Source organism: Falco naumanni, chromosome 14, assembly GCF_017639655.2.
Source record: "Falco naumanni isolate bFalNau1 chromosome 14, bFalNau1.pat, whole genome shotgun sequence".
NCBI classification, from domain to species: Eukaryota; Metazoa; Chordata; class Aves; order Falconiformes; family Falconidae; genus Falco; species Falco naumanni.
Genome location: NC_054067.1, coordinates 6,784,125 through 6,802,013, shown reverse-complemented (window position 1 = coordinate 6,802,013; position 17,889 = coordinate 6,784,125). Strand labels below are relative to the sequence as shown.

Genomic DNA, 17,889 nt, shown 5'->3' with positions numbered 1-17,889 from the left:
ACCTGAACTCATATCCTTTTTTTTTTTTTTACCAACACCCTCCAAGGAGGGCAGAGCATCGGCATGAGCTTTATTACCCAAAACCCCTCCACACATCTGCCCTCCGCTTCAAGCAGTGTCAGCAAATGGAACTTGAGACCCTTTTTCCAACAATGCTCCCATTTGGTCTTTTGAGGCCACAATCCATGTGTGGAGACTTTTTCAGAAGGCACTTCCAGATGACCAGAAGATTTCAGAACTCAAAATTTTGTTTTCTCTTTTGCTGGACCCTCATCTAAACACTCCCCTGTAAGTGTTCTATAAGCCATCCTATAATCCTCAGGCCTCTTGAGAAAAATTCCCAACAGCTATGTCTTTACACCTTTCAGATTTGGTCCCTGTTGGTTTAAGTTAGAGGCAAACAGAAGAACTTGGGACTGTGTCACGGTGTCTCTCTCACACCTAAAGCAAGTACAGCCACTAAAAGAAGTAATGTTCATTTGAGTCCGCAGCCAATAAGTGTCACTTGAAAGTTCTGACATATAATATCACCTTAAGTATTTTCAAACACGACACCCATATAATTGATTCACAAAAACAATGAGGTTCAGAAGGAATCTCGGAAGACTGTAGAGTCCAAATCTGCTGAAAAGGCAGAACTAAGTAGAGCAGGTTGCTCAGGGCTGTGGCCTGCCAAGATCAGTTTTGGGTACCCTAAGCTTGGCAGCCCCATCACCTCTGTGGGCAAACTTAGTTTTTGACCACCCTCACAGCAAAAATTCCCCTCCCCCCACCTTTAAATGGGATTCATAACAAATCACGTCTGAAAGGTAGTGGCACTTTCTAGATCAGCAAGACAGTCAATGAAAACAAGGTAAGTTTTCAGCCTCTTCAAAATCTGAGACAAAGGACTTGCGTATTTAAAAACAGTCTTCCCCCCTCTCTGTAACGGTATTGGTTTGTCTGATAAAAAAGGAAAACCACCTGCCTTATATGTAGTTCAGTAGTCAGAAGAGAACTACTCTATGCAAGCAAATAATCTCAAGCTGTGAAAAATGTGACCGAATCAAAAAATTGTTTCTGCTTCACTTCAGCTTATCATCACTTTTGAGTGCTCACAGAATCCACAAATTTTTAACTGGAACAGTTCATCAATTGTAAACAGAGAACAAACCTAAGAATTATAAAGCACTTGGACAATTTGCAAAAAGAGAGAGAAGCCATATTCTTCAACATCTGTTGAACACTATTGGTTATTTTCATGTTTACCCAACATATACACACTTTCTAAAATGTAAAATTGTCTGCTGCTTTATGCAGAAGGATTGGTAGCGGTGTATGTCTCAAGTTGGGTAGTTCAGGTGAACTAGTTTTAAGTTCACTGGGGCACTTTCCTTCCCACATCACTGAAAATGAAACATTCCGAGACTTTTAAAATGGCTACATGCAAAGAGCAGAAAAAAACCCCACTCTCATATCCCTAGAACTAAATTTAAATACCCACAAATTTACATAGGTCTGGAAAAAACCCCTCAGAACACTGTTAGCTTCAAAGAACAATTCATTGTTCTGAAAGCTCCAGGCTGAAGACGGGTTACTCAAAATACTCTGAAGTTGCTTTTCTTTCTGCAGATAGTCAATGTCTCCATGTAAAACTTTTTCTTTGGCTTCCTCCTTCTCAAATCTCATCAGATAAAAGATTAAGCAGAGATAATGAACCGACTGACTACACTATGTAGCACTTTGGTTTAAAAGCTAGCGCTTTTGTTAAAGATCAAAGAAAAGGATACAAAACTAGAGTTTACAACATATTAGTTGAGATATTCTTAATTAACAGGTAGATTATCAACAGACTGATGGCTGTCAGGATCACACAGATTCGCCTTTGTTTTTGTACAGCAACCTTTCTTGGAAAAAGTGCCAAACATGCAACATTGCTGATGCCCCCACCTTTTTTTCTCCCCCCCCCCCCCCTTCCTTTTCTTTCCCAAAAGAAGTTGAGCACCTGTACAATCATTATGGGGGAAGGAGAGGAAAAACCCAACAAAAACACCCAACCAACACACACCACCACAGTGACCCTGACTCAAAAAAATCCCCCCAGAACAAATGAAAAAATCACTCTGGATGAGTTAAGTTCAGCCCTTTCACACTCAGGCTGTTTTGTTTTATATCCTTTACCAGTAAATAGAAGCCCTGGGAGATATCAAGTCAAAAATAGGAAATTATCACAATTTTTTACCTTGGCTGGAACAATCTTCATTATCTATGCTTGTCTGAAGATTTATGAGTAGATTCAGTGTTAAGAAAAAAAAAATTATTTTACTACATATGATAACGGGAAGCTTATTTTCTGTTTTTTTCTGAAATGCTAATGTGTAAAAGGATATTGTTTCTTTTCCTCCTTCCCTCCAGTACTGTCTCGTTTTTCCTTCTTTTCAGTTTTTTCTTTATCATGTCTTGATTCCTTTAAAAAAATGCACATATGGGAAATAGTTTATTATAATATACACTGTACAGTCAGATTAGAAGGATTACATGTATTTAAAATTACAAGTGGCCACAGCTTAAAAAAATAAAAACAGAATGACAGTAATCTGCTTCTGTGATTTCTAAGATTATTCTAACTTTGTCTTACAGCTCTATGGCAGTTACCTTCACTGAAGAGTTACAACTGGGAACTACTGTTATTTTACACATACGACTACAACATACCTGTTTTTACAAAAAAAAAAAACCCAAACACGTTGACATGCACTTGAAAACCTGAATACAAGTAGCCTAGTTTATATGTAAATTAAGCCTGCTTTCACATATTTACTCAGCAAACCAATCTGCAAATATTCTAGATTATTCAAAAACCTAAGGCATAAGGTTCTGAATTTTCCTACCTACTGCCAAGATGAACTATTCTTCCAATTTACTTATCCTGACAGGAATGACTCCTGAAATATTCAGAGCTACAAGATACCAGAATTTCCAAGAGTTCTCCTACACATTCACAGCATATCTTTTTAATTTAGGCCATTAAAGCAGCAATCAAATTTAGGAAAAAGTAATTGACTTGTTCTGTCAACAACAACAAAACCTTAATAGCTTACTTTACCTTTTTGCTACCAGAGGAGCTCTTCTCCATCTTTTCTGCTTTAATTGAATCACCTTTCTCTTTTCCTGAAGATTTTGACTTACTCTTCTCCTTCTCCTTTTCATTTAAGCGAGGGGAATCAGAAGGACTTTCGCTTTTACTATGTTTTGAAGAACCAGCTAAAAACACAAGGAGAAAGTTGCAATTCACAGCAACAAGTAAAAGCCTAATACACATACACACAAAATAAAATACATACTTGTCCCATTTTCCTCTTTGCGTCGTTTAGTAGAATCCTGTGGTACCTCTCGGTCACTGTTTGAATGATCCTGGCACCAAATACAATTACGCAGATATTAGCAGATTAAAACATACTCCTGAAGTAGCACCTGCTTATAATATTGTTTTGGAGAACTGATTTTTGAATGCTTAAAATGTAACTGAGGCATTACATCCTGCATCAAATTTCTTGAGATCGGTTCTGAAGGGAAAAAGTTTTGAGTACATTACTGCAAACCGACCTTTGAAGAAGTAACGGAATGAAAGAAAAACAACCCTGATATGGATCACTTCTGCATGGCTGGGCTGCACAACCAATTATTACCGCAAGGGCTTTGAACAGAAAGCTTTCCAAGCATATACCAACTTTCTGAACTAGTTCATAAAAATTCTACCAACCCTTTTCCGATCTTTCCTGTCCTTGTCATCTTTCTTCTCTCTCTCTCTGGATCTTTCCCTTGATTTGTCCAAATCTTTCTTGTCCACTTCTCTCTCCTTACTCTTGGACAGTGTTGGAGTAGTGTGGTTAATGTAGTGCTGTTAAATTAAGGCAATATCACCAAATATTAATATGTACTCCTAGATAGATACGTAAATAAGAAGTCTTACTCTAACATAACAGATCTAGCTCAAAGAGCAAAATTAAACATTTAATACTTCAACTAGGAAAAAAGTGATTGAAGACACTTTCAAACTTGTGATCTATAATTTAACCTATAGCTCTGTTTTCTCAACGCTGGCTATTCAAGAACATCTTCTCCTAACTGAAACACATATTAAATACACACAACATTGTCTACCAGTATTCTTTGAAACATCAGAACAGATCTGACAGCGGTACTGTTGAAACAGGATATGCAGATTCCTGGACTGACTTAACCACTTGCAATCTTGCCTGGAATGAATGAATGGAATCAACTGCTTAAACAGATTCTCATTAATTTTTAAAGAATAATCTTAATCCACGAAGTATTTAAGACTCTGAATAATGGGTTTTTTCACCTAAAATAATACAAGTCTCCATCTTAAGCCTAAACTTCAAATGATAAAAGCAGCTGAACACAGAATTGGTTTTGCTCTGTAATGTGTTCTAGACTGTTATTCCACTCTCTTCTAAGCAACTATATACTAGTTTCACAAAACTGAATATTCCTAATATAAACTGGGGCTGCAGGGCAGGAGAAGAGGAAATAAGTCACAGTAATTTCAAGTGTAACACTTGACAAAGTTTACATGCTACTGTGTGTATACATATAAAGATAGCACATGTATTATATAAACCCCAATACATTACAGTAACTAATCCTATCTTTAATACAATTATACAGTTCAATCTTTAAGAAATATTTTTCATAAAATACCAATAAAAGCATACTTTAATTTAAAAACCTTTCCCTAGTATTTCATATATTACTTTAAGTTACAGCAACACACAGATTTAAATCAGTATATTTTAATCCTTCCCCAGTTCCATAAGCTATTAATTTTGTTTGGGGGGGAAAAAAAGCATCTTCTAACTAAACTGTTCTCTGCATTTCTTTTTAGAGAGACATCTTAATTAAAAAGACACCAAAAGAGAGAGCCAAGTAGAAAATTAGTTTAGAACAATCTAGAAATCACTTGAACAAAGGCAAGTATTGTTTCAAATAATTTCATTCTTTTCATTAAATTAAGTCTGTCCTCCTCCAGTTCTGGTCAATGTTTAACTTACCAAAACCTGATGTAACTAGTCCTATGTTAAAAGTCACACTGACAAGATTAGGTCTCTTTTTCCTTTTATTACTTGAACTGGAATTTTATTATCCTCCTAGGCCAGAGACTGAACCTTCAATACTCCTTTCACTACTTTTCTTTCTGCTCTTTTCCCTCACTCCCTTTTCCTTGTTTGATTTCCTACATTGCCATTCCACAAGAAATTTATCCTTGCTCCCTTTTTTGCTGTCAACCATTAACAGTGACTTGCAAATATGGGGTTTTTTCTATGTAGCCCCATTCAGTTGTGTCCCAGAGACACTTTCCATGTGAGAAAGCCAACATGTAGCTCTGCTTTCTCCTATTCCATTTCTTGAGTTCACACGGCTGTTCCTGACAGATTACTCTGCTCTTCTACCATCCCAATGCAGAGTTTTGGAAAACTGCATCCTTCCCACTGCCCTTCACAAGTGAAGGCTGGAATTACCTCATTAAGCTTTATCAACTTGCTTCTAGAAATGCTGCTAACAGAAACAACGTCAAATTTTGGGCCCTGCTGTATGCAGGGAAAGGCTAAAGCAAGAATAAACACAAACCTAACTCAAGTCTGGCACCATTTCTTTTATAACCTGCAATGTAAACCAACATTTCAATGGTCTGGCCCCGTAAGTTAGGCAAAGGCAGCAACAAAGAAAGCCTGTAAGCATACAACAGCACTAGACTTCTGCTATCTTACAGCGGGAGCTGAACTCATCAATCTTACAGGCTTCTGAATAGCTCATCCTTTCCCCAAACAAGTCCATGGCAGCAAAGAAAAGCATTTAACTTGTCTTATACCATGTATAGGGAACATTGACAACAAGTGCCTTAGGTCTGTTAGAATGGCACTGAAGAATGAAAATTAATTCATTAAGTGAGAAAGAACAGAAAACAGCATTTAGAAGAAGGAAAGGGTTGGACATTGCCCAAGCACTTAAACAATAAATCCATGGAAAAGTCACACAACTGCAACGCACTTCCTGCTAAATCCATACAAACACATCACAGTAATTCTAAATTTTAACTTTTCAAAGTGACTAGAAAAATAAAGTTGTTCATTGATCATTTAATTACAAACACCTCCACTGTCTGCTTGATTACCACAACAATGTGTTAAAAACTAAAATAGTTTTAAATAACTAATGAAAACTTGAATGAAATTCAATTAACCAGTCGAACCTTGACTAATACAGTAAGGGAGGAAAAAGCAAGATTATATAGACTTCAGATACACCACACTTCAGATAGATGTGAACTCAAGACAAATACAGTTTTCTGATTTCAAAAAATATACGAGGTGTCATGACACTTATTCATAAATCTTTTTTTGAAAGTACGTAGATTCAATCTACAGATACTATTAAGAATCAAAGGATGCTTCCTATATATATGCTCCCTATAAGCGGGTATGGTTGGTACTGGGAAGATTCAATTAAAAAACTTGATCAGCAAGCGTCCACTATAAAATCAGAGCTATTTTGAATTAAAACATATAAAGCGTTCGGCACACTTTGTTTATGCAAGGAGAGCTACAAGTAAAACAGCAGTGTAAATACAGAATAGGAAGTGTTAACCTATCAAGCCTTTTTAAATTAAGTGAATGTCTAGATGAACCTGTTAAGTTATCCAGAAAGTCCAAATGGTCAGCATTTTCCAAGTGATAAATGTCTGTGCTATTTAATTACATGTTGATACTGACTGCGTAATCAAAAACCTTAGCAGCACCTTCAGAAGACTTGATCCATTTCCTATTAGCCACACACCCTAATATATTAGCAAGTTTGCAGTATCTGTTGTTACTATGCAAGCAGTTGAGTTTTTAAAAAAAGCAACAGAATAATTGCAGAACCTTCTAGAATACAGTATTCCAAAATGTCATTCAACTCACACCCCACTCCACTCTGCGCCTGTCAGGCCACCCCTGGAAATTCTGTGCCCAGTTTTGGTCCCTGCGATGCAAAAAAGGTACAGACAGGCTGGAGAGGGTCCTGGGAGGGGCAACAAAGACGGTCAGAGGGCTGGGAAGCCTGCCATAGAGGAAAGGCTGAGAGAACTGGGTTTGTTCAGCCTTGAGAAAAGAAGGCTTAGGGGAGACCTTATCACCATGTTCCGGTATTGAAAGGGTGGGTGCAAAGCAGATGGAGATTCCCTTTCTACAAGGAGTCACATGAAAAAGACGAGGGGTAAGGGGTACAAGTTACTCCTGGAGAGATTCTTACTGGACACAAGACAACAATTTTTCACAATGAGAACAATCAGCTATGAGAATAATTGCCCCAGGGAAGTGGTGGATTCCCCAACATTGTACACTTTTTAAGACTCAGCTGGACAGGGTGCTGGGCAGTCTTGTCCAGATCGTGCTTTTGCCAAGAAAAGTTGGACCAGATTATCCTTTAGGTCCCTTCCAACCTGGTATTCTATGATTCTATGAACTCTTGAAAGCATTCTTCAGCATACGTTCTCCTAGATACTGAATCTTAAGCATGTTTACAGGAATCAAACATACAAAAATGATCATCTAGGTGCTTGTCTGTGATGCTTAGAAATTCAGCCATAAATACAACAGTAGTAAGGGAAAAGAGTACTAATACTCCAGAGATAAGTCTCTAATGTTTTTGTTTTTAAATAACTACTGTTTTTTAATTGGTACCAAAGAAGAACTATTGTAACTATTCTGTTATGTCTTCAGCCTAATAAATGGATATTTATAGAAAAGGACTTTTCTATAACTTTACGCATTTCAGACAGGATCAGAAAAGATACTAACCCATAAAATCTCATAAGATCATTTACAAAATAGTAAACTCGGGGGATTTTCATTGTGTTGCTTCCACGTAGCTATCCCTCTCTTACATACAGAGGTTCTATATCACAGACTGCAAAAATCCCTGTTACTACACTAGCATTAACAGGAATGAAATTGATGGGGTTTGCCACAAGACCAAAAGTTAAGTTCTCTCTGCAACAAAACATGAAAGTAAACTTTGGTGGTGTCTAAAAGATTCAAACCTTTGCTGAAGAGTCCTTGAGTTCGTTGAGGTTGTCCTGTAGAAAATGAATGGAGATGACACGTAAGCTGGAATAGTTTTCAGAAACCAGAGGAACTTTGGGAAGCATGGCCGTACCCTTGAACCAAAAAACAGCTACTCCTTCTGGAATAAATCTTATGTTAATACTGTACACTGAATAAAGCTAGGAACTGAAATATTTTTTAAAAAGAAAGAAGGAAGGGGAAAAAAAAAAAAAGACACAGTCATAGCTATGCTTTAGACCCAATTAAGTAAACTACAAAATGTGTTTATATCTAATTCTTCATTAAACAGTAAAAAAAAAAAAAAATTCTCCCACCAAGACAAAATCTAAAGAAAAAATAGTCTTAATTCTACATACAGCTAAGCCACAGGTGAATCAGGTTTAAAAATATTTTAAACCTGTATCTTCTCCACTTTCAGCTAAATGTGGTAGAAGTAACTCTAGAATGACTTTAGATTGCCATTTATAAAAACCAGGCAAGAAAAACTTAAATCATTTTGATTACTTATCAGTCACCTGCTTACTCAAAACTAGTAACATCTATCAGAGTTCTCCAAAATTAGCCTAAATCTTTCAAGTATATCTTACATAGAGAAAAAGATGTACTCTTGGAAAAAAACAGGAAAAAAAGAAAAGCTTGTTCTAAAGTTGGTAAGATGGTGAAGTTTAAAGGCCCACATAATCCATCACAGTGCTCTTGATGAAGTATTAGTAACTTACAGTTTTAAATGTTCAACGTACTGCAAATTCAAAGATTCCATGAACATAGATGGTTTACAAATAAAATAAATATGGAGCAAGGAATGGCTACCCTGAGTCTTCAAGTAGGCTACGCCCATGGTTTTGTGCTGCGCTTGAATGCTTGGGGTTTCTCTTTGCTGGGTAGTAGGCTTGGTTGCCACATCTGGTTTTATCGTAACGCAGGGCTCAACACGGTGGGAACCCATTGGAAATAAACAAACCTCGAAGGGAAGGTACAACAGAAGCTGCATGCGCACTGATTATACACAACTACAGGAGAACTGATCACCAAGGAGACTTTAAAATGGAACTCCTTTCAAGACTCCTCCTTAGAAGGCACATATCGGTATGATGCTCATCAAGAAGCCTGATGAATTCAGAGGTATTGTACATCCCGTATCATCCAGGAATCTTCAGTGCTATAGATTCTTCAATAGAAGTGCAGAAAAATATGCTCCACTCTGCTGCAAAGACTCATTTGCTTGTAGCTACCATTGCACTCCAAAAAAACTGACTGCTTAAAACAATGAGGCACTTCTGTGTAAAAATTCTCTTGCCATTTCCAAACACTATTTACAAAATTTGTGCTAGGTCCTTGAAGCATTATTTTGGTTAATTAAAAATATTTTTATAGAAAAAAAGACAGTCCGCCAATAAAGAAAAGGAATGCATTTTCTAATGCAACATAAAACCTCCAGTGGTTCCAGTGTATACTTGGCACAAAACTTGAAGGAAGTCGAACATTGGCATCCCAAACTTGTGAGCCTAACATGGGTGCTGCCTTCCTCAGGCTATACTAACCTTTACTGTTGAGGAATGTGACGGAGAAGAATGTGTATCAACTTTACGGCGTTTTTGTTCTGAGGAAAGAAAAGAACAATAGCCTTATTAAAACACATTTCAAAGGGGATAATCTAATGATGTGGTTTTCTGAAGTACCAAAATAATTTAAGCTAGAATTCAAATTATACCACTATAAAAATTTAGTGTTTAAGCTATCTAGAATTGCCAACATGACAGCACTGACGCTCTTTATGAAAGTTTGCAGGAAAAGTGTAATGTAAAAAAACTGCTGCAAAATTATGCTTGTTTCAAACTCCCATTTTGATTAAGTCTGTATCTGAATTTGAGTTGCTATGAAGACCCTGAAAATGTCAAGCCTTATGCAGAGCAAGTATAAAACTCAACAACAGCCTCAGATTACAACAACTTAAAATATCAACATTAAGGATTTGTTAACCCTGAATATAAGAAGGGACTGTGTCCTTAAGAAGGATACAGTAACTTTTATAAAAGGCTTACGTCTTTCACATCCCCTCTTTTCTTTCAAAATTCAAAGGTTATGATGAAACTGTCATTGGGGTTTTTGCATTAATTTTTTGCAAAACTTGCAAGGCCAGTTATACAAATACACTTTAATAAAAGACCATTTAGACTCATACTAAAAAATAATAGGCTTTATGAAAATGAGCATTCACTGAAGAAGCGAAGTTCACACATTCACAGCCTGCCTTTTGGAGATATCTTGACTACCTACTTTAGTACCTGACTATTTAAAAGCCAATGCCAAAAGGCTAGCAATCATGCAGCAATTCTTCCTCACCATCTCTAGCATTTTTTGATATTCAGTGATTTTCCAGCAACACATTCTAATTTTTTAGACAAGAACAGAAATCGCATACACAAACTTACCCCTTTCAGATTCTGATGTTTCTGATCTGGGAACAGGTGACTTCAAGGACCCAGCTACTGGCACCTTTTCTCCTCCTTTAGCATTTTCCTTGGATTTAATTTCCTTCGCTACATCTCTTTCTCTGGACGGCTCCTTTTCTCTCTCCTTTTCTGCAGTTGACTTTGACTCGATGATGGTCACAACTGTCTTGGATTTTTCTTCTTTTGACGCTTTTTCTTCTTTCTTGACTTTTTCCTTCTCTTTGTCAGATTTTGGTGTTTTCTCCTTGATCTCTCTTGCTTTATCATCTTTGTTTGCCCTTTCTTCCTTTGGTTTATCTTTCCCATCCTTCCCAAGTGCCTTCATCTCTGGAGCGGCAGCTGGAGTCTTGTCTTTTTTCTCTTTCTCTTTTTCCTTCCCACTTTTTTCTTTATCATCCTTCTCTTTAACAATTTTGCTGCAATAAAAATAAAAAGGCTAATTAGCATGCATACAAAACCAGCTCTAGTTTTATCACAGAAGTTTTACTTCTGATGCTTTGACAGAATGTCCTGAAGCAGTCGCTCTCAGATTTTGGAACTGCTGTCTCTTTATTAGAGCAGCAACAAGGAAATATTCTCATTTATCTTTATTTAGCTAAAATGGAATGCATTTAGCAACAGTGTCAGATCAATACAGCTGTATATTTGGGAAGAAATAATCTCATTATTAAACTTTGAAGAAATTGGAACAATTTATATGCAACCTGAAAGTAGAAAAGAAAATGCAGGTCAGTTTCAAGTGCAAGTCTACGGTTTGGAAGGAAGAAAACAGAGAATGTTTAAGAGTATTTTTTCTCACCTATTAGAAGCACTGTTTCCATTGCTTGTTGTCACCTTCGGTGCAGCGTTGACAGCTTTATTAATAACTTTCACCACACCCTGAGACTTCTCCTTTAGTTTATCTGTTTAAAAAAAAAAAAAAAGAATAGCTTTATTTCAACAAGTTAATATACATCCTACTGGTTAAAATAAAACAAGTAGCTAAGTATATTCATGTAAGATCATGTGTAGCTAACAGAATAAGAGCACCTTCTCCCAAAACCAACTAGAAATAAAAAACACACACTAACCCTATATAGCATTGCATTTAGATTTTTTCTTTTCAGTTTAATAAGCCAAATTTTGAGAAAGTAACACGTAATGTCAGAAGAATTCTACTAAATAAGTAAATAATGATCATAGGTTTGTTTACCAGTCTCCTCAGTAGCGCTTTCTTCCAGTCTAACTGTATTTATTGTGAGAGATGTAGGCATCCCAGCACCACCTGGCCCATTTTGTACTGTTGCAGCTACAGCATTCCTGGCAGGTGGGTCTTTGTGGTGGAATTCATTTTCAGGTATCATGAAAGGCTTCCTACTTTTCAACTGCCCAGAATAGCTGCAAGTCGCACAGATTGTTAAATATGCACAAATAAAAAGCAAAACACGGGTTGAATTTTAAATGAGGATCTAATCTAACAGTTCATCTGTTATTTATTTCACAGTTTTTCCCAACTGATATGCAGTTTCTTTCCCCTTTATCGATGAGCTCAAACGAAAACAAAATAACAAACAAAAACCACTAGACACAGAAACAGCCCTACCTCCACACCCTCTTCACCACCACTACCACACACACGCCCCCCAAACACACAGAAGAAACAACCTACTGACAAAACTCAGAACTGTTCACGCAACCTGACCTGACTTGCCCCATAAGCATACGTGGATGAGTCTGCATTCATCACAGAAAGATGCAGAATATAACTAAGCATTTTAAAATCATACAAACTTCTAGAAATCTACGCAGTGTTGCATCAATAGCCCTTGGTGTTCTTCGTTTTACTCTCCCTCCTATCTACTTGCTGCTACGTTACTTCTCTAAAATTAAGCTGTATTCTTGTGAGTGGAAATCTTTACTATTTTAAGTGTTCTACTAGAGTCTTGTAAAGAAAATTAGTGAACATCCAGCACAAAATGCGTTTTCATTCACACCACCAGCCCTGAGATGCAGGATACCAAATCTTCTGTGATAAGGTAAAAATCAAACGTTAGGACTGTAACAGTTCCGAGTCTTTAGAAGCTTTTCATGATCCACTTTAATCACTTTCTTAAAGTAAGGTGTTGTTACCCCATAGCCAATGCATATAGATCAGGTCTCTTCTCTTTCTCTTCCTGACATATCTTATGTACTCTTCTTTCCAAGGCTTGGCCCAGGTTCAACACTTTTGGGTACCATGGAAGGATCTTGGTCAGCACAATCAGGATATTTCTGATATGTGTATATTCACCTGTTTCAAGGCAGTGCACAGAAGCCTAGAACACAAATTAAATCTAATGAAGTTTTTTTTTCATTAACTCTTCCAGAACCCTAAGTTTTTCAGCATCTTTATTTACCTTAGTTAGTTTATAGTGCCATTTGTGTACCACATGTCTAAAATTCTCATAATCCAATTGATCAGCTTTATTCCCACCATCAAATCCAGTTGCCCGTAATATAGTTAGGAAACCTGGATAGTTGCCACATTCCTATATGTGCATATAAGAAAAAGAAAAAAAAACTGGGAAGCATAAAAACAATAATTCTGCAAAAATGTAACTGAAGCACTTCACTGATTCTGCTAAAGACAGACACAATCACACTTCACAAGACTTAAACACATACTTTTTTAAAAAGCTTATTTCTCTTAAAATCTTAGTGGTGGGTGACAGGAAAGATTATTTGTACTTTAGCTTTTTCAAAGAGTATTATAAGAGTTTCCATATGCTTCCTAAATTATTTTCAAGATATGAGAAAATCAGAAATGTAAGATTATTTTGGGGGGGACTACATGTTTTGATACTATATAAAATTATTTCTATTCAAATTACATGAATTACAAAAACTCAATTCTAAAGATTACACCATCAGAAAAATTCTGTGTTTTTAAATCTAATGATTTCACCCAGTATATTTTTATTGGGCCAAATTACAAAAGTGGTCATTATATGTTCTCATGAGCAAACTTAGTAACTTCACATACCTTTTCATATATGACTCTGTCACTGTGCCATCGAGTCACAGTCTCCAGCATACAGCATAAAAACCTGCCGTATCTACTAGCTTCATTTTCAGTGCAACTTGCAACTGTATATATAATGTCAGAGAATACCTGCGAATAACAATAATAATGGGTTACAGTGACTTTATTGAATTACAAAAGGAACAAGAACCAACAAGACCTTCAATTTCTCTCATCTAAACCATCAATAAGCTCATTTCTAGAATATAAAGGAGATCTCTTATAAAGTATTCTCAGTTTATTTTCAAGACTTTATTACCCAACTTGTCCTTCACACTTAGCCCAGAACCTAAAGCACTGCACACAGCTGCTGCTGACACAGCTTTCCATAGTTAAAGTGTGTCTTCATTGGCATGTAACTGTCTTGTTTTCAAATTAATCATTTCTTTGAGCAGGCAGAAGTACGTACCTAGCCAAGCTGATGCAAAAGCATTTTTTTCCTGGCCTGCACAGGTTCATCAGATAGAGCTCATGCAACTGCCTACTTTTATGACATACAACATGGTCTGAATATATGAGTAAGAATGCTCATTTGGATCCATGAAATCAAAGCAGATACCTACTTCAGATGTCCCATCTCAATAAAAACCCAGACAATCTAAACTGAATGTTCATATGAAAACAACCTTCATAGTTTTTTTCACAATACAGCCCCATACACATCCTTTTAATGAAAGCTCATAGTCAAATCAGTAATAACTGTCCAGATGATGCAGTAACTTAGTGATTTGACTTCTTACAGCACCAAGTGCCAGATTGGTTCTAATACCCCAGAACAGCACTGTCAGCTGGTACTGCGGGGGCCAAATGCATCCTACAAAATTCTTCCATCTACGTGCTCCAACTTTTTCCTCCACAGGAGAAAAAGAATGGCTGTATGAACAGTGAGAACAAACCAAACAAATGCCTCCTCCAGCTGCTGCATTTGACCCAGAAAGTCAGGCTGCTACTGTTATGAAAAGTACTTCCCACATCGCCATGAGAGTCCCTTTCCATGTCTCAGCAGTAACACGAACTAGTCCACTGTCTGTAGTACAATTTGCCAGGGTCAGAAAGGTCCTAAGGATGGTGTTTGTGTGGGGCAAGTATAAGAAAGCTGATACTACAGCAACAGGGTGCATACGGCCAAAATGGGAGGGTTAGATGAGGCCACAGAAACACAGACCACTGGAAAGTTGCAAAACCTGAATGCAACTCCTGTGAAATGCTCTGAAATGCTAGTCTCATTAGGGTAGATCAAAACCAAAATGTCTTGAAAATAAGCCCCTGAAGCTGTAGGAAACCTTGGTTTGTAGAATCTGAAGTACAAAAGGGAACTTTTGATTCTAGAATTAAACATAGGTAATGATTTTGTTGACCTCTTTTGGTAGGCAGGAGGGATACTAGTTTTGCATGCTCATCAAAGTAATCAAGTACATACCCACAACAGTTCTAGCTACTTACTCTATCATAGCAGAGAAGTGTGGAGAAGTTGGGTGTTTTCTGCTGATGCACCAGTTCTACAAAGTGAGCACAATAAACGGCATCGATTGCCGAAAAAATGCATCGAGGAAATATACATAACTGCAGAAATTTTGTGATAGTCTCGTTTTTGGTAGACTCTTCAGAGAAAAAGTTGAGAGAAAAAGGGAAGAAAGAAAAAAATTAATGGGTTAACACTCAACTACTCTTTTCCCATGAAGTTGGGTATCATACATCCATATTTCCAAGTTTGTACCTTAGGCCACCTGTACTCCAGACACACCTTTGGCACTGCTCAAAATAAGTCAAAATAAGCCCAGCTGTTTAAGGATGGGGGGGGAGGGTAGGAGGGTGGTTGCAGCAAATCTTTCTTATTTGGAAAACTCTTCTATTACACAATGCGGGGGAAAACAGGCTCAGAAAACACTTGGGTAAACTTCTTCAACTGCTAAGTCTCTGCACCTTAGCAAAAGGAACACCATCTGCTCTTTCTCTGGAAAACCTGTTTTCTCCTTTCTAGATAGAGCTGACTGTCAGCTCTATCTCCTTAGAAATGGAAGAACACACTGTCTACATATAATCCCTTAATCATTTTTCCAATCAACCAAACAATTACAGGAATTTAAATAGAGGAACAGTCTTCAGTAAACCACCATCTCAACACATACACATTTTGTGAAAGTTTCTTTCTATCACTGAATAAAAGAACACACTGTATGCTCAGACGTTACCCGTTCCAGTTGGCTAACCACTGGTTAGCCAACACAACAGCCAAACACATACCCAAACCGGTCCCATGTAGGTTCTTGCCCAGTTAAGAAGGAGCATAAAAACAAGCTGAGAGGGATGGACAGCACAAAAGGAAGGTAGGAAGAAATTAAAACATATGGATGAAAGCACAGAGCTGAAGACTGCAAATGGATGCCTTTGAGAAAGAACAGTCACGATCCTCATGAGGGTAACTGGTGGTTTTGCATCGAGATTCTTGCACAGGCTGCAGGGCAAAAGTTGTAAGACCCAGGATTTACTTGGTTTGATTCTGTGATGCTCATGGAATAAAGCTTGCTCAAAAAAGGACTGTCAGCTTTTACTTAACTAAAAATTTTATCTTCACTTTATTCAATTTTAGTATCTGCTCCGCAAAGGTTATAATAAGCCTTTGACACTTAAAAAAACAAACCAAGAAAATCACAGCTCATAGAAAAATCAAGTGTGTAAGGTTTACTTCAAAAGATTAAAAGTAAAGCAAGTAGGCATCCAGTCAGAATATACAAAAGAAGCTAGTCTTTTTTAAAAAAATAATTTAAACATTAACTGTTAAAAATAATAATTAATAATATCACTACAGTGGATGTATTGTTCAATTTCCTCACACAGTATAATTACAGATAATTTCTTGCAATGGGGAAACTGCTGAAAAAGTTGTTTGTCTCTGGATGAAATGCTGGGAAAGTTCTTGCAGCTGAACCCTGAGCACCCCAGAGCCAACAACAAGCTGTTCCCCATACCCCACAAAAATGTATTATCAGGAGTATGTGTTTACACACAGATCACACCTACACAATTTTCTACACACTTCTGGCTGGTTCCTTAAGCAGACAAATTTATCAGTCAACTCTAGATCAAGCTTCAGTCAGGTAGCAATTTTTCAACCAGTAATTTCATGTAGCTAATTAGCTGTCTGTACCAGTACATTAAATATTGATAGCGAATAACCTTTCTTGATTTAACTGTCAATGTTTCTTCATTAAATCAGTTGGCTGCATCTTACATGAGTCGGACAATAAAAGGCTTTTCCACTGGATTATGCTAGGCTCCTTGGGACAGACGAACAATTACTTCCAGTTACAAACTGAAAATTCTTCCAGAGAAGAAAACTGACCAGAGAAAAACAATTCAGATTAACCATACCAGGAGAGCTCACAATCAACATGAAACATTACAGAGGCTTTGTCAGAGAAAAAAGTTGGTTCTTCCTCCTGCATATCTGCCATACGAAACACCTGCATGCTGTTTCATTTCACGGTGCTGGTCGGCTGGCACAATACTTTTCTTGTCATTGGAAGAGGGTTTATGTTACTGCCCAAATACTGGCACACTGCTCCTAATCCCAGGACTCAGTTAACTCAAACCACTCACTGAAAGTTTACATGCATATTTCTTGCAATGTAGGCAACTATCCTAACTTAGCAACATTCTAACTGCAGTTAACTAAGTGCAAGCCTTCTTGCAGTTACACCTTTCCACTGAACTGGTCAATCTCTTATTTCCTATATCAGTGCAATATTTAAAAGGTCTTGACATTGCAAGAAACAAACAAAACTCCCTGAAAACCAACTACTTGTCATTTGCAGCAAAGACATAATATTTAATTAAAAGTTTACCTTACTAACAGACCTCAACATAAAAAGTGATCAAATTTTAAAATCAACATTCAGTGCAAGCTGAACTTCTAGTTCTGGGGACAGTGATGACTACAAAAACATCCAGGGTGTTTCTCCTACACACACTTACTTGCCAGAAGCCAATTATCCTTCTCTAGTTTCAGTCTCTGTAGAACCCTCTGCACATGCTCCAACTGCTTCTTCTCTTCTTCAAGGAGCTTGTCCTGAAGAGCTGTGCAACGTTCTTTTTCTTTTTTCTTTTTATTTGGAGGCTATAAAAGACCAATTCAACTTACTTAGTATTATACTAACACTTGCTATAGATAGAGCAATTAAATTCCCAATAATGCTAAAGAATACTTTTAAAGCTTTGTATTGCACTGAAACATGTTTTGCTCTAGTAATCAACTGATTTTATGATAACTGGCTGACTAAAGTTAAGG

The 17,889-nt window shown here is 37.1% G+C and overlaps 1 protein-coding gene across 2 annotated transcripts in view; it reads right to left on the bottom strand.

Moving 5' to 3' along the window:
• Positions 1-17,889, bottom strand: part of THOC2 (THO complex 2) — a 55,437-nt gene that overhangs the window by 1,733 nt on the left and 35,815 nt on the right. The window contains exons 24-38 of one of the 2 annotated variants that reach the window (XM_040614852.1): positions 17,577-17,718; positions 15,045-15,202; positions 13,563-13,691; positions 12,937-13,068; positions 12,671-12,855; positions 11,754-11,938; positions 11,361-11,463; positions 10,541-10,977; positions 9,650-9,708; positions 8,084-8,119; positions 3,743-3,880; positions 3,324-3,393; positions 3,086-3,243; positions 2,370-2,446; positions 2,222-2,269 (exon numbers count right to left, since the gene is read on the bottom strand). In XM_040614852.1, the coding sequence (XP_040470786.1) occupies positions 2,242-2,269; positions 2,370-2,446; positions 3,086-3,243; positions 3,324-3,393; positions 3,743-3,880; positions 8,084-8,119; positions 9,650-9,708; positions 10,541-10,977; positions 11,361-11,463; positions 11,754-11,938; positions 12,671-12,855; positions 12,937-13,068; positions 13,563-13,691; positions 15,045-15,202; positions 17,577-17,718 (2,037 nt within the window). In that variant the 3' untranslated portion in view covers positions 2,222-2,241. Of the gene's footprint in view, positions 1-2,221; positions 2,270-2,369; positions 2,447-3,085; positions 3,244-3,323; positions 3,394-3,742; positions 3,881-8,083; positions 8,120-8,918; positions 9,709-10,540; positions 10,978-11,360; positions 11,464-11,753; positions 11,939-12,670; positions 12,856-12,936; positions 13,069-13,562; positions 13,692-15,044; positions 15,203-17,576; positions 17,719-17,889 lie in introns of those variants that run through there. The other variant, XR_005831033.1, reaches the window with a different exon arrangement.